This window comes from Miscanthus floridulus, chromosome 17 (genome assembly GCF_019320115.1).
Source record: "Miscanthus floridulus cultivar M001 chromosome 17, ASM1932011v1, whole genome shotgun sequence".
In the NCBI taxonomy this organism is placed as follows: domain Eukaryota; kingdom Viridiplantae; phylum Streptophyta; class Magnoliopsida; order Poales; family Poaceae; genus Miscanthus; species Miscanthus floridulus.
This window is the reverse complement of record NC_089596.1, coordinates 70,714,898-70,731,807: the sequence shown is the minus strand read 5'-3', so window position 1 is coordinate 70,731,807 and position 16,910 is coordinate 70,714,898. Positions and strand designations below refer to the sequence as shown.

General features: G+C 43.6%; 2 protein-coding genes across 2 annotated transcripts; one reads left to right on the top strand and one right to left on the bottom strand.

Annotated features, from left to right (window-relative positions):
* Positions 1 to 235: 235 nt before the first annotated feature.
* LOC136516670 (uncharacterized) lies at positions 236 to 3,181 on the top strand. Its single transcript, XM_066510134.1, has 4 exons — positions 236 to 539; positions 625 to 1,112; positions 1,214 to 1,526; positions 1,661 to 3,181. Exons 1-4 carry the CDS (start codon positions 420 to 422, stop codon positions 2,831 to 2,833), a joined length of 2,094 nt encoding a protein of 697 aa, XP_066366231.1. The 5' UTR covers positions 236 to 419; the 3' UTR covers positions 2,834 to 3,181.
* Positions 3,182 to 3,507: 326 nt separating this feature from the next.
* Positions 3,508 to 14,926, bottom strand: LOC136516669 (protein ROS1C-like). The gene is given in 20 exon segments (XM_066510133.1): positions 3,508 to 4,047; positions 4,526 to 4,564; positions 4,652 to 4,766; positions 4,865 to 4,930; positions 5,340 to 5,479; positions 5,554 to 5,617; positions 5,686 to 5,722; positions 6,201 to 6,635; positions 7,094 to 7,176; positions 7,455 to 7,491; positions 7,634 to 7,702; positions 7,802 to 7,893; positions 8,146 to 8,230; positions 8,593 to 8,672; positions 8,965 to 9,359; positions 9,432 to 10,318; positions 10,400 to 10,490; positions 11,037 to 13,163; positions 13,291 to 13,762; positions 14,323 to 14,926. Coding segments are annotated over 19 exon segments (5,358 nt in total). The 5' UTR covers positions 13,685 to 13,762; positions 14,323 to 14,926; the 3' UTR covers positions 3,508 to 3,925.
* Between the last annotated feature and the right edge of the window lie 1,984 nt (positions 14,927 to 16,910).

Below are 16,910 nucleotides of genomic sequence, written 5' to 3'. Positions count from 1 at the left end.
GGTCGGTCACCCTCACACACACGGGAGTGGCGTAAAGCACAAGGGTCCAACCGGGCAACCGGCCAAGGACTCGATCACTCGAAGCACCGCAGTCATCACGGATTCATGGCAGCACGTGAGTACGTGATCGCGAGGGCACCCCACAGGCCACACAGGCAAGCGTTGCGCACGGGACGCGGCACGCGGGCGGCGGTTGGCAAAAGCCAAAGCGTAGGCTTTCGGTCGGTCGCGGCACACCATCGCGTCCGCGTCGCGTCGCTTTGGATGCGACTGACATCACGAGCCTCCCGACTCCCGAGACCTGAGACGAGCAGAAAGCAGAGAGGGATGCCGCGGTGAGCCCTGAGGACCGAGGACGCGCGGCGCGGGCGCGCGGCTTCGGAGACCGCTACACTCCACACGCGGATTCGGATTCGGCAATGGGGATGGCGGCGGACGCGACGACGGCCATGACCATCGACTTCCTCCGCGCGCGCCTCCTCTCCGAGCGCTCCGTCTCCCGCGCCGCTAAGGAGCGGGCCGACCACCTTGCCAAGCGTGTAAGTGCGCGCGCATTTCGTTGGCTTCCTGCCTCCTCCTCGCATTCCCAGCTTAGTCACCGAGCCCGTCGCTGCTGCTCTGCAGGTGGTGGAGCTGGAGGAGCAGCTCCGGACGGTGACGGCGCAGCGGCGCAAGGCGGAGCGGGCGGCCGCGGAGGTGCTCGCCATCCTCGACTCCCAGGGCTTCGGCCGCCTCTCCGACGCCGCGGACGATTCGGGCTCAGAGGACGAGGCCGGCACGGGCGACCGCGACCCCGGTACCGCCGCGAGGGACGGATGCGGCGGGAATGCGGCGGAGGACGCGCTGTCGGGGTCGGAGCTGGGAGCCCCGGCGCCGCCGGCGGCGGCGGCTGCTGCTGCTCAGGCCGGGGGATTGTCATGGAGAGGCCGCGCCGCGATCCCCGAATGCGAGAGGCGGCGGCCGCAGCACCAGCAGCACAAGGGCAGGCAGCCAAGGCAGAGGCACGGCCACGGTCACAGGAGGGGCTACTTTTACTCGCGCGCCGCGGATTCGTCGCCAAAGTACCACCCGGGGCAGTCGTGCCGGAAGATCAAGAGGAAGGAGCTGATGAGGTCCAGGCGTTGCGCATTGCTCCAATTCCATGCCAATTGCTGGCATGTTGTTGTGCACAAGTTATCTGACACACTCACACACATGTTGTTCTGATTGACAGATCTCAGACAGGAGGCGAGGAGGGCAACGACAATGCAGTGGGGAGCACGGAGGACGGGCAGGAGAGATCAGATTGTACTGTTTGCACCGATGAGCCGGCTGATTTTGATGGCGAGGTGAGCCAGGATTGGCGTGGGTCTTCTAGTAATGGAGGAGTGGAGGATCGTGATGATCGTGCCATGGTATATGAGAAGGATGGGGAGATGGAGAGGGTACTCGAGAAGCAGGCTGAGCTAATTGGACAGTTCGAGGCTGAAGAAAATGCTCAGAGGGAGTGGGAGGAGAAATTCAGCAAGAACCGGGATTCAGCTACGGTACACACTTTTCCTTTTCAGATATGAAACATTTTTTATTTAGTACGTAGTTCTTGCATTTAACTGGATAAATAAAAAACAAAATGAGCTAATATTTTCGTATTGTGCACTCATTTCTGCTCTCCAACTTCCAGGATAATGTTAACTCGAACAATAAGCTAAATCAGGCTGAAAATGCTTGTGGGAGGAGGGAAACTGCTCGGGTTGTAGATAAGGAAGTGGTTTGTGAACAGGCAAGATCAAGCGACAATAATCTCCATTGCATCAACAACCCCTCTGAATGTCTACCAAACGGCCCTGTTTCAGAATTGCCCCAAAATGTAGCCAAAGATAGTGTTATTGAACAGTGCAAATTTGATGAGTTTGGTCACGATTGTGTAGTCACTGCTGCAGCAGTAATTTCAAGCCACGGTGAACTGCAGGTTAGGAAGGATGTGCTGACAACTAAAAGCTATCCTGAAGGAAGTGGCAATAATCTTGGGAAATCAGCTCTGCCACCACAAGGAAGCTGTGATAGCAGACTAAATGCAGGACATAGAAAGGGTCAAGAAGATGAAAATTCAGACAGTGGTTCAAGCTACCATGTAAATGCTCGATCTTCTGAGCGATACATAAACACATCATCAGTTGGGAGCCCACTAAGTGATACCCCTAAAAGCGAAGTCTCAGAATGGAGCTCCTCATGCTTTCATAACCATACCGATAACCAGCTTGATACACAACTTCATCAATCCTCAAACAAAGATGTAGGAGGGGTGCTAGAGGCCCTTCAACGTGCCAAGATGTCTCTCAGAGCAAAGCTGAGCTGGCCAAGTCCTCCCAGCCAGAACATATTGGCACTTCAAGCACCGGATGATTTGCCAGTCAACGGCATGGAACTTTCACTCAGCAGGTCAACCCCTCTGAGTCAGGAAATATTGGCACTACCAACACCAGCGGACTACCTTAACAGGGTCTTACCACATGATGATGTGAAAGTACCAATAGGTCCTGCTGGTTTGTTTCGTTTGCCAACAGATTCGTTTCCCAGAAATGAGATGGCCTCAAGGGACGGATATGGTTCAAGGTTCAGTTTGACCTCGGTGAGTCCACCCTACTTATGGTCAAGCTACCATGCTGATCATATTATGCCAGCTCTGTCATTTTCTCACTATGGTTCTGGGTTGTCACTGGATCCATACTATGATCCTCCAAGTTCCATGTTGCTATCCATGCCCACTGCTGGTGGGCGTAGCGTCCCTGTGTCAGATTTCAGAATAGGGGATGGTTCCTTCCTCCGAGAAGTTCCACGGCCTGGCAACTATTAGGGTGATGCCTTCTGGAGACACAACTATACACTTCCAATATGGTCATGGTTAGGGGAACTCTCTGAAAGTTCAAATGTATCTGTTCATGCTTTGAAAAAACTATAAAAAAGTTCAATTCTACCTGTTCATGCTTCGAATCTCACATCTGTGTTGGTGTTAGATGCCATTTGTTGCATCGATTTTGCCTTAGGTTTGGTAGTGAACCATGTAGTGTGGTAAACTAAGAACAAGTTCTGTTTGTAAGCAGGATTAGTGTTTGAAATATTATTCCGTCTGTCCGATGTAAGTTATGATAAGGTACTAGGATGGCAATAAAGCTAATTTTTCAACGGAAACATCCTATGAACAAGCATTTGCAGAGAGAAATATGCAAGAAACAGGCAAAGACACTGCCCTGAAGTTTGCAATCTCCTGAATCCTTTTTTCTTTGGTTGTACGCATCCATCATGTCAGGTATTGCTCTTTTCATGGTATTTAAGGGTTCTGATCTGTTCTTTTTCTTTATGTCATATATCCCTATATTTTAGGTGGCAAACGTGAGTTTTCCGTGATGGCAAAGGCTCCCTTGCTTCATAAGCTATCTTTGTTTTCCTGCTCATTATAACACTACTAAATTAGGCATGTTTGGTATCATCATCATTACCATCATAACCCTCCCAACACTCTGGGTGATCTTCAAAATGATTGCACCAATAGTCACTAAACCATTGTACAGATAACAGGAATATACAGGTATGTAAACAAAGTTCTGGCAGGCTGTCCAGCACTCAGAACAAATGTTAACCAAATGAAATGTTGATAAGGTAGTTTGTCTCAGAAAGGATTGCAATGACACATTACACGGATTAATAGCTAGATGATAATTTACATATAGTAACTCTGAAACAGAGAAGTGAAAACTATTGGTTCTTCCTTATGCTTCATTAGTCCTCACATCTCAGAACTAACAGTCTCGCACTCCATCCATGGTTTATGTTTCCTAAAAAATGGCTATCGTCCCGTAGGAACTAATATGATTCCATGCACAGGTCGAGAGCTATTGATATCATATCACAATAAACACGATGTTCATAAAACTGATATCTTTGTTGATTAGAGTACTTGCTCAGTTGCTGCTGTCTTGCGGGCTTTCGGCCTTGCTACAACATGCAAATGAGGGCACAGAGGCCTTGGTGCCCTAGTCTCCATGTCGAATCCTCGCACACAGACAAATCCTGCGTAAGACAGCCACACTTTACTTGTTTCGTTCAGAAATTCATTGTGGAGTTGAAGCCTAGAAACTGTTTCCGTTCATGACCTTTGTGTGTATGAAATGTAAGTTTATGAATAAGCATGCACATCAATTCCTTTGCCTCTGCATTCATATTGGCAGTTTTTGTTCTCTAGCATTATCATTCCACTATTACAAGATGCCTCTACTATTCTCAGGTTATCTTAAAAACTTAGATGACTACAGATCAATCATGTAGCGACTATGAACGATTTTCTTCATCACTGAATAGTCACCACGTGACAATCATGAGAATCTTGTATAACTAGTGAAACACTGTAAACTGAGATTGAATATACTATGGTCCAGAATACTGGTCTATCACAGGATCTGCATTCTGCAGAACTGTCTGATGACAATTGGCAAGATGCTTCCTTGGAATAGAATGTCATGACAGAACTAAGGAAATTATTTCATCATACCCCTCCAGAAGCATTGTTGTATTTCTTCTGTTGTTAGACCTACATAACCAAAACAACTGTAGTTGGTACCAATACAAATATAATACAAATATAATTTCAATGAACTGTTTATGCAAGGGAGACAACCTTTGAATATGGTGGGCACTGAAGTCCCGAAGAATACCATGCGCCTTTGCAAGTTCCATAGCTGCTGCCTTTCCACATGGATTGGGTTGTGGCTAGATCTGTGGTCAGCAAATACCTGTATGGACAGATACAGTGTCACAAAAAGTGTGTCCATTGAGACAGGAGGCTTAGGAGCAGTACTAGGAGTAAGACATTAGATGTCACTCTGTTTACCTCATTGACTTGAAAGTAAGTGCCATTAAGTGGGAAACTACCCCTCATAGCTGTTCGACAAGGAACCTATTCATGTTCCAGTAATTTATCATTAGCTGAAACATGCATGGAATTTCTGTAACCAATAGGCATTATCTATACTATGATCTGTTCATATTGTCTAGCCAAAAAATGCATGTTTAGCTCAACAGGTCAAAATATATGTTGTTCTTCTTCTTGGAAGTGAATACTATGAATTAATAGATCATACTCTGAGGTCTAAACCAAACTGTAGGTATATATACAACAAAAAAGGGACAATTTGCTAGGTACAATTAAAGGATGAGCTTGGGGCCACATGTGCACAATATCAATTTTATTTCACGACTCCCATGATCTTTGTTGTGCTACAGAGCAACTATAGGAAAAAAATAAACAGTTACTTCAGCTAAACCATATTCAGATCAGTTATTGCTAGGTTATAGGATTCCGTTACCAGAATTGTGCCTCTAACATATCTAGATTGGTTTTCTTTCTCTGCAGTACAATTGTGGCACATTTCATTATTGCATAAATCGCCTCCCATTTGAGGGTCACAGCATGGTTTTGGTGTCTTGGTTATCTCCTTTATTCCTTCTGCAAAGTAGTCATAAATTAGTGAAAATGAACTTAAGTGTGTACCCCATGCACTCAAAGAGAAATAAGCTTGCCTGGTGTCCATATGGCCAATAAGTACGGGGTAGCATCATCAGGTTCCCGTTGGTCAAGTCCTAGCTGTTAATCAATTGCTGGATCAGGAACTATAGTTTGAAATGCTTAAAAAATAAACCGCAGCATCTCACCTGTTGTAAAAGTGGATGTGCATCTGGAAGCTCATACCTGCAAGCACATAAATTGCAGGTAAAGAATAAATCTTCCAGATGCATGGTATTATTTACCACGGACAATAACAATATTAAGTCTAAAGCGGTGCATGTTAAAGCTGAGCAAAAGAGCACTATAACTAGTGAAAAGGCCATATTGGTAAAAACTAAGGGTGAAAGCTTAAAAAATTATCAGATGCAGTGAAAGGAATGCTCTATATCCTTTAGAAAATGTCAAGTTTACTTGATCGCATTTGAGAGGTGCAGAAGACACAAATATTTAGTCTTTGCCTTTTCACTACATATGATAAATCATGTGTAAACAATGTCTAAGAGTTTCAAAGTTGAACTTCTATGGCAAATGTGATAGTCTCCCCTAGAGTTCTTCGTAAAAAAGGTGCTATATTTTAGAGATTTTCCTGGAATACTTTAACTCTGATTTTTCATGCGTTTTCACCTGATATTTGCCCAAACAAAACTAATTCACCACTTACACATAGTGTTCTGTTCGAAGCCTATGCACATTCTTTAGTTTCGGTACAGGAATCGAAGCTGCTTCAGTGCTAATAGCAACCAATGCTTTTGCAATATCATCAGACTGGAGTTCGTTATTGCTTTCTTTAATGCAATTCTCCAAGTTCTGTGCAAACACTTCCATGTTAAGCTTTATTGTTGGGATTTCACCATCTTCATAAAAATCTTCAATATCATTTTCCATGGTTTCTGGAGGTCCTTCCTCTCTTGGACTTGCAGGCTCCTCGATTATTGGCTCTGAGTTCTTAGGAAGAAACTCCCTTGAATGGATACTCCCCTCAAGGCAAGGCAGGTGAGTCGAATTCATAGTGTGCATGCTGCTATTCTGGAAAGCAAATTGATTGCTCGACTTCACTAAGCTTTTCTCCTGAGGAGCAGGAAGTGCAAGCCTTGCACTTCATTCCAAATGCAATAAAAGAAAACAAGAAATAGTCAATATTCAGGTAAACAGAAGTAAAACTCCTGAGCAAGATCAACTGAAGTAGCTAATATGCTTGAGATGCATACAAAATTGATCCAATTGTGTAGTCTGTGCATAAGGACCTATAGATTCACAACTCCAAGTGTCACATGAAATCAAATTGACCCTGAGGGGTGAGGGCACAGTGCTCTTTTCACCCTGAGCCAGTAGGATATATTGTCATATTGTTTTAGTGGAGGTAATTCCAGTATCTCTCAGCCAATGGAAGTGGGGCACCCATCACAATGTTTTTGTGTGCACACTGTGAAAGTTAACTATGCAGGCCAGTTGGTGGGTCTTTAAGTTCAGCAATTGCCCCCCACAAAGCTCTTTTCTATGAGTATAAGCTACTGTGGCAGTATGGTTGAAGGTGTACAGAAAGTGTAACAGTACCTTGCAAAAGCACTTGCAAAATGCTTGCACTCACTCCTCATTGGGCATGCATTGCAATTTGGCTTGCTTTTGGTACAAAAGACCTGCACGGTTGATCGGAAAACATATAAAAGCAACAAGTGGGACTCAAGGCACCTAAAAATAGAAATAATCTACAACTCTTGTAGATTAAGACCTTAAAGTTCTATAACAAATATAAGTATATATTAATCGTAGGAACTATAGTCTTATAGTAAGCACAATTTTATTTTAAATTAGAGGCATTATAGTTATATAATAAATACAACTATAAAGTCATATTTGGTTGTACAAATGCACAACCTATTCAGCTAGTTTCAAAAGACAGATGCTCATTAAGTACCTTTCCAAATGTAATCATCTGATAATGTAGCTCATACCTGTGAAAATGTGATAATATTGGTAATTATTACTTGTGGAACTTATTTATGCATGATATGCAAATGCAATTCACATCGATTTGCAAAACTAAATATTATTCACACTTTGAAGCAAATGTTTTTTTTTTTTTTTGTAACTCACAGTGTCTGTTGATCGAGTTTACAAAGGCGAGGCCAAAGATACTTTTGTATAGTTTCCAAGATAGGATATCTGTGAGAAAGCAAAAAAGAAAGTGGTAGAGTCAGATTAAACAGAAATGGCAAAAATCCATAAATGACCTAAACAGTATGGACAGTGAAGAACACTTACAGCTCCAAAAGATGTAACTGTAGAGATTCAGGAAGAGGTTGAATGGGCACCCATCCCAGTCTTACACATATACGACCAACATTGGTGTCAACCTGAGTGGTAAAAGCACTGCTATGTAAATATTAAATTTACTAGAGGCAAATTAAATACTCCACAAACAAGTTGGCGAAGGCTAGAGATGAAACCTCCACCAAAAAGGAAAACAACTTATATAAAATATAGAAATGCATTAATAATAGTAATATTAATCTAAAAAGGTATTAATAAAAAGCCTAGTTTATGGTTCAAGTATGTGGGTTGCTGATTTCCGCACATCTATCAGAGGACAACAGAAATAAACTTACAGGGAAAGCAAGATGATGCAGTGTGAGAAGACGGACACATTCAACACTTTTAAGCCCCAGTCCACGTATACTTAGTAGGTAATCCCTGACATCGAACCAAATATACTTTAATAAAAACACTTGTCACTTGGTAAGTACATAAGGCTCGTAAATGCATGTAGTTTCGTAGAGAATCCTTTGCTGTTTTAGTTTCAACTAAAACTTCTAACCTTTTGTATACTAGTTATAAAGTTAGAATTTCACAGAACTTCAATGTTAGTGCACATTGATGAATTTTATATGCTGATTTTCAATGCTGACATGAAAATGTCGCACCTCTTGCTCTACTTAATTTGCTCACAGGCATTAATGATTCTGGTCTTGTGTTCATCGCGACTAAAAAGAAAACGAACAAAAAAAATACAGCACAAGAAATGTCATCACTGAGAGGTAAACATAGGATCTTACTTCGCTGAGTCTGGGGGAATATATCTTAGCCACTCAAGGTCAATGCTCCCATGATCTCTAACCAAACGATTCAGAAAATTCTGTTACACCACCAGATTTACTGTTAGGAAAATTATAAAACTTCTTATGCTGCAGGAAAGCGAGAGAGAGAAAAAGGCAGAAAATTCTGTAACACCACCAGATTTACTGTTTAGAAAATTATTAAACTTATTATGCTGCAGTAGAAGATATCCTTATGGTAAAGTCATCAAATGATAGAACCTTATGAAGAGAGAGAGAGGGGGGGGGGGGGGGGGGGGGACCTACAGAGTATCTTCTTTCAATGTGGCTCATATAAATCACAGTTAATCCTAGTAACTATTGAACTATTACCTGGATTCGCTCTGCTAAAATATTATTCATCCCCCTTTCCCGAATGGCATGAGATATTCTTTGTACATCTGCACACCTTACTGCTTCCCAATCTACAGAGTCTCTTCTTTCAAAACTTCTTTTTTTCATCTGCCCTTCACTATAAGCCTGCCTTCGTAATTTATCCCAGTCCAAATTCTCTGTGTTCTTTTTAGTTGCGGTTCTTGTTTTCTTTGGCTTTGGAACTTGTGCAGCTGTATCTGGTACTCCACTGTAGGAAGTAAAACCAGATTTCGATATATATTCATCTTCTTTTCTTGTTGCTTCTACTGTCATTTCATGTGTTGGAAAGACTGATTCATGCTCCTTCAAGTATGGTGCTTCAAAACAACTCCTTTTGTCATGTTGTAACTTGACTGCATGGTTAAGTTTTTGTTGTCAGACAAATTTCATTTAAGTAATAATGGAAGAAAGAGATGCATACTGACCTGGAAGTTCTGTGCTTGTTTTTGGAGTGTTCAGAGTGGTGTAAGCGATCTTATTGCTGCTACACTCTGCCATGAGTGCCATGTAGGAATTAAATGGCATGAAAAGAGGACTCGTGCCATTTTTCAAGTTTGGTGACGCAGAATCTGAAGGACTGTTGGAAGATGTTGAAGAAACATTTGTCTCATTTCTCAATTTCAGTTGTTGAGGATCAACAGTCAAGAAAAATGGCATTGCAGAACTAGAAGGAATCTCAGGTTTACCAAATCCATAATCATTCGTTGCAGCCATTTGGAGTCTGTGGCATTCAATTTCACTGGCTGTGGTATCATTTCCTGTTAATGACCTTCCCTGATCGAAATTGCTTCCCAGTTGCTTATAAGCTGCAGTAGAACCACAACAAACAAAATTTCTAGGTATCTCAGAACTCAAAGATAATCTTGATTGAATAGTTTCTGAAGTTAAAATCTGGGAGGATGAGATCTTCTGGATTTGTATCTGCTGCACGAGTTCTGTAGACGCAGTTAATTCAACTGAGGAGAAATCTGGTAGTTGTTCTTTATGTTCTATACCTGTCCCTTGGTGATTGCAAATACTTCCATCTTTTGATTTGTAATCAAAGGAATAGGTTTCACCTTCAATCAATTCACTATCCCTAGTATTGTCCTTTGGTTCCATGTGTGTCTTCTTGTAGGTCATTGATACCTCCTCACAGCCCACTTCTAGATCAGGTCTAGCACCATTGTAGAAAAGGTCAAACACACTTTTCTCTCCTGCTAGTGCACTCGTGCTGGTAGTTTGTTCATTGTCTTCTGTGGTAGCATCATCCTTACAATTGTTGTTGACTGACCGTGAAGGAAAACTTGCGGCAAGGGCCATATAGGCAGAGCTGTTGTTTTCAAAATAGTAGTCATAAAGAGAGCTCGTACATAAGATATATTGTTGAAGACACCTGTTGTGAATGTCATACCTTGAAAGATGATCAGCTACATTCTGAGTGAGGAACACTCCTACTACAGAGTCGACTACAGATCCTTTCCAAGGAGAAAAGCGCCTGTCCCCTGATAAACAAGTGGTTGAGAAATTAGCCAGAAGCTTCAGCCATGGATTCAAGTAAATTCCAAATTGTCACTCGTAGACGTCATGTTCTCGCACTTCTTTCCTGTATAACTATATGGTCAAACCGAGAACAAGAACCAAGTCTACACTGTTGCAATCATATGATTTCACTTCCACATAACTAACACTTCAAATGGCAATATATTGCTAAAGATAAACTTGAAAGTAAATCACATTCAGGATATTTTTAAAATTAGATTGTTCAATAATAAGAAAAGCGGAACATTTCAAAGACTATGCAAACTGGACCAGCCTAGCAGGAACAAGGCTGCATTGTATTAAGAATAAACAGGCACCCAAATTTGAAATCAAAGAGGACTCAAACCACACCCACTCCTCCAACCCACTGAGCTATAGGCTCAGTTCCTATTTCAAGGACTATGTAAACAGATACTCTTTAGCTGGCATGTCTGAGACAGGTGTTAATAGCAGAAAGGGAAACTTATTTTAGCATATACTAAAGACATTCGACTTATTTACAGCAGTACCTTGAACGAGTCGCATGCGTGCTATAAATGAATTAGCACGGCCTTGAAATACTTCTCTTTCTTGCTGCCACCATCTCTCCTTCTCAACATCAGTCCCATCAGGCTCAACTGATTTCCCCATCAAACGGTTCCAAACCCTCGTCGTCTCAAAATCCAAGTCAACCTTAGCTCGAGGCCGCTGCTTTTTTACTAACTGCAAGGGCCTTTCATATGGAACCATCACCGCACCACCGTATGGGACAAAAGCATTTGAAGGACCATATGTTCCCTCAAAAGAAATAACAGCAGGTGCGGTCAGAGAGAAATGCATCTCAGTTCTGTGCACCTGTTCAGTATTCAAATCAAGATGCTTCAACTTTGATGCAACTCCTTGAAGGTAATCCATATAGGGTCCTGTTGATGTATTTGCTGACCTCCCTTCTGCTATTTCACAATGAGTATCAAAGTTGATTCTTTCATTGTCCAGGGTCTGATGTGAAAAGTTTGGAGAACTCTCTTCTGATATTTTGGATCCATTAGATGCACCATAAAAAATGCTTCCAGCTGAAAGCCTGTTCTTCAGCTCATCATTTGGTTGAATGGAACTGGAACAGTGCGATCGTGCCTTTTCTGAACGTTTTTTGGTCATAAACTTAATGCAAGAACTTTTATACAGAGCATCCATGCATGGCTGTGGCAGTCTTGTTGATGCTTGTGGAGTATTATTCTCAAGATCCATAATAGAAAAGAAGGAATTTCTGCGCCGGGCAGATCGCTTCTTCTTTATTGCACCAGCATGGAAAACTGCTAGCATCTCAGCTGCAGTCCTCAAGACAAGAGAGTCCCGTGTGCCAGGTAGGGAACCATTTCTATAGTGTGTGGGGTTCTCCACTTCCGACACCTTACCCATCTGACTTCCTGTGGGTTCCATTTCAGGTAAAGACCTAGCTGAGGAAATAAGACCATCTGCATCCGAATAGTTTAATTCCAAGTTTTTTTTGTTCCCCTCTATTATGGGTTTTACCACCCTTTCCTCAGTAAACAAACTACACTTACTTTTGCCATCAGGTTTGCAAGTTCTTCCCAGATTATCTTCTTCCCTTGCTAGTTCAGTATTAAAAGACCCAGAAGTTGCAGTTGAATCTTCTTGTGTAGGTTTTGGCATCTCTGGCAAATGCATGTACTCATCTCAAAATTTGTTCAGTCTGAGACTCATGTCGAAAGCTAATTCTCCTGGTGAATTCTCCATACCTACTTGCAGCGCATGTCCAGTCTGCACTTCTGATTCTGAGTAGAAAGAACTTTGAGCATGGCCAGGTTTCTCATAGTTGTGATGGTGTGAGTTGGTCATTGACGAATGGCCTCCCTGCAATCCTTGTTCTTTGGATTCAAATTGCAGACTTCGTCGAACTGATGCTGTTCTGCTTCTAGCTGCAACTCCTGTTGCTCTAGAGATTGATTGATCACTAACAGGACCAGAGCACTTCTCCAGAGAGCTGAGGTTTCTTTTCTTCCGGACATAACTTCTCTTGACTTTTTGATTCGGAGATGTTCCATCTGGTGTTGAATCAGGTTTTTGAACTTTGGCTAGCTTATTCTCTCTGATTACCTTTGGTCTATGTTTTTTCTTCTGAGCCTTCATTTTCAGTGCTGGGGTTTCCTCATTCCTGAACATTTCAGTTTCCTCAGCACTTGCTATCTGCATCTCAATTTGAGTTAGTGTTTTCTCCTTGGGTACAGTTGGTGTTGACAATGGTGTGTGTTCACTTTGATTGATTTGTGTCTTGAGCCTTTTTTGCATAGATTGGTACATATGAATATTGTCATCAGTGGTACTTTCTGCAAGAAGGGTGGTTGATTCTTGAGAATGTTGAACTCGTGTTTCCCAGGTAGCTGCAGGAATCACTTTTTCCAAATGATTGTAGCTGTCGTGGAAAATTGCTGTTGCTAATTGTGGAAACTGGCTAGTTTCTATTCCATTTTCAGTCTTGGATGCTTCATCATATAAACAATTCGGCCGAAGATGCTCTGAATTGTATTTATCTGGAGTGGCTAGCTGTGAAGAATTCGTTGTCATATCACCCGCAACAACATTTGATGTCCTTGCAAGTGACAAGAAATTACTCCCAGCAAGCCGAATGGAAGCTCCTTCGGAATATATAGAGCAACAGCAAACAAAGAGCGTTCAGTGCATTTATAATGTGTGACAATACAGCCACAGAAAACTGAACTAACATGACACCTAGAAAGAATAATAAGATGAGGACATGCTTACCCTCTGAAACATCAGGCAAGGCAGTGGTGGCCGACGGTGGCAACTGCGCCCTCGAACCCCTTCCAGTGAGCTGCCTATGGAACACTATGATATTAATAGGCACCTGCGTGCAACCCCCAGGCATATTCCAGGATGGCCGGATGCAGGGGACGTCGTCTTGTTCAGTTGCACGGCTTATCGGACTCAACTGAGCAGATTGTGGAGCAGAAACCTCTTGAATGGTATTCAGGACAGACGTGGAGCATGGGGAGAATAAGACTTGAGAGGCGATCGAGCCGGTGTTGCCTGCTGCAGCTGGAGCCGCAAGATTGTGACAGCCTAAGTTGGGCACCCCAGCACTCAGGAACAGAGGCCTGTTGCCAGGGGTGTTTGGATCGCCTCTCCCCGCAGACATCGCCGCGTCAAATTCACCGGGTCTTCAGGAGTTGCGTTCAGTTTGCGCCTGAGGGTGAATCCTTGCTTCTTCCAGAGCCTGCACAAAGAACAGCATCAGAATATGGATAAATAACATAACATACAGAATGGTGCTAAAACATCCCCAAAACCCCTGGCGAAAATCACACCAAAAGCAATTGATACAAGCGGTCTGATAATCAAACTTGTAGTACTCAAGCGGTCAAGCCGGATTCATGTTACTGAACAGAAAAACAAAGACGAAAGAGAGATGAGCAAATTATTCCAACTGGTTGCCTAAGGAACAAAAGGACAAGGGGCACAAAATCCCACGCAATAAAAGGCTAGAAGATTCCTTCATATGCTTGTTCTAGCAAAAAAAAAAAAAAACAAAACGCAGAGTTTTAAGTGCAACAAGCATGTTTCCTTCTAAAAAATGGGAAAAATAAAAATCCCCATTGCTTGGTGAAAAACTGAAAACTCGATATTTATACTGCTCTCAATGCGGAGGCAGGCATCAGTAGGCATGTATAAACTTGTAATTAGATCAGATCCGAAGACAATTAGCCAAATAGCTTAAGTTAGGGATTGGGAACTCGGTTTCTCACAGAAGGAAGGGAAGAAAAGGGATGCGCATACCTGGTGGGTGCTCGTTACCGTCGAAGGTACCGACGAACATGGGCGGAGCCACCCTAAGGGCGTGGTGGGGCGGCCGCCACTGCTACTGGCGTGGTCGCACTAGACCCCAAACCTCCTTCTTCCTTACCACCGGCTGTCGAGTGCTGAGCCGAGCGTTCACCGCAGCGGCGACAGGGCGAGGAGCGACATCGGCCAAGGCATCAGGCAAGCAAACACTGCGACACTGCCCGCCGAAGGTCTGATTGCCAGGTGGAGGAGGACCGACGCTTGCGACGAAGAACTGGCCACCTGACGGCGGCGGCGGTTGCCCAGTTGTCGCACGACAGAGTGCGCGCACGCGGGGTGAACGGGAGAACAAAAGGCAGGGGTGAATTCCGGGGATGTTCCTGGATGGTGATAGCTGTGCCGTTGTGCAATAACGCTGCTGAAACGGTGTGTGTGGATCATGTGATCTTTGAACGTGCCTTCTCTCGTGCGGCATGGCAGTGTACTGGATTCATGGTCGATGCCGCCCGAGTTTCCGAAACTCGGAAGAGGTCCGGCGAGGGGTGACTCGGAGAGGAAGAACCGCCGTGGGTGTTGGAGGGGGAGAATGGACGGAAGCAGACGGCGTAGGTTTTTAAAAGATGCGTTTAGCGCTCAGACGCATCGTCCGAGCGCTAACGGTAACGATAGGATGAGATAGTTTGTGAACCGTTCGAGCGCTGATGGTGCGAGATCGAATAATATATAGACCGTTCGATCGTCTTTAACTTTTAATATTTTTGATGGTTTACTTTTCTTGTTTAAGACCTCACCAAAAGGCAAAAGTCTACTTAACTCTTTAAACTATGGGTGACTGTCTATTTCACCCCCTCACTTATAAAATCAGATATTCTACCTCTTAAACTATTAAAAACTGTGTAAATAACTCTCTCAGGCGGTTTTGAAGACGGTTTTTTTACTGACGTGATATATTAAAAAATCTATATAACCCACTAACATATCAATGGTTGACTGCATGACCCCCTCAATTATAAAACACGATATTATAGTCTGTAGAGCATCAAATAATATTCAAATGACTCATTGGATGGTCTACAACACGTTTGGTTAAGGGAATGGTTAGAAGGGAATGGGACTTAAGAGATGTGTGATTAAAATTCCTTTAATTGGTTGGTGGGCATGGGAGTTCACGTGGGAAGGGAAAGAGGAATTCGAGGGCCTCAACTCTCACCTTTTAAACTAAGGGAGAGGGTGGGAATTGAGTGGAAATTTCTTATCATAACAAGACGAGCGTATCTCCACCGTTGATGATAAGTTAAGTTATGATTTTCTATTCCCAAAACCACCAACCAAACAAAGGTAGAAGAAACTCCCTCTTGAACTATCTTATTTTTTAGCACATGCCAAACAGAGGATTGGGTGTATAAATCAAACTCTCACATCGATTCCCTCTACTAACTCCCACCTCCAATTCCCATGCCCTTTCTCTGAACTTGCCAAACAGACCGTTAGGGTCGTTTGGACACCGTATCCCGCCGTGCTAGCCTAAACACACACTACAACAAACCTTGTAATCTATGACGGATTTATAGAATGCCACTAATAGTACACCATCACAAGCAATGCATATTCTCACATGGTGGATATCCAGTCCATGACATGATATCTGCTGGCGTATATAAAGGAGTTGTAACACCCTCGGTGTTACACTGTACAATCTTTTGCTTAAACACTACATGAGCATCATACTTATGTGTAAATATATGAGATATAATGTGTAAATAAATTCCTGTGACTCGAAACGTTCATCGGAAACGCGAAACGAATGTTATAGTTCATGTCGCGTTATGTCACTTAGGGTTTTAAATGAATTTTTATTGAACGAGAATGCTATAGAGCGCATATTCGGCACTTTAATAAAGTTTATAGTGTAAGATTTATAGGTGACGATGAAATACGTGCGGTCGAGAACGGGATTCACTAGCTAGCTTACTTAATAGCTTGAAAACCGCATTCGACGTGAAACCGTTTGAAACTTAGTCAATTTTCCTAAGTCGGAAGATGGTTCGACGAGGCTAAGTTTGGGAATTTTTGTAGGTGAATTGGATTAAGAAGTAGTGTAATTTCATGGTCGGTTTTAGTAGCTTGATATACCATCTTGAGCGTAAAATAGGTAGTTTAGCAACTGGATCATCGAGTTGGATTTTTTTAGCAGCTTTAAAAATCGTGCATGACACGGTTGCAGCGCCTGGGCGCGATCACCGCGTCGGCACTCGACGTCGCCGCGTCTGCTGCCCAACATGCAAGCCTGCATGCGTGCCACCATGTTGGCCTGGCCTGCCGCAGGAGCCACGTCGCTGGCCGCTATCATCCGCACCGCCGTTGCCGCGCCCTGGGCCGCATCTCACACACGCATGCGCACGCCGCGCCGGTGGGTCTGGCCGCTCTGCCACCGCCGCTGTCGTCGCGGGCCCTATGTCCCGGTCGGTCCGCTGCTGTCTGCCCCGTGGTGTCCTCGCGTAGCTGCTAGCCTCGGTCACGAGCGTTGGGCTGCCCGCGTACGCTCTCACCGCAGCGTCGCGTCCGCCTACATCGCTGCGCCG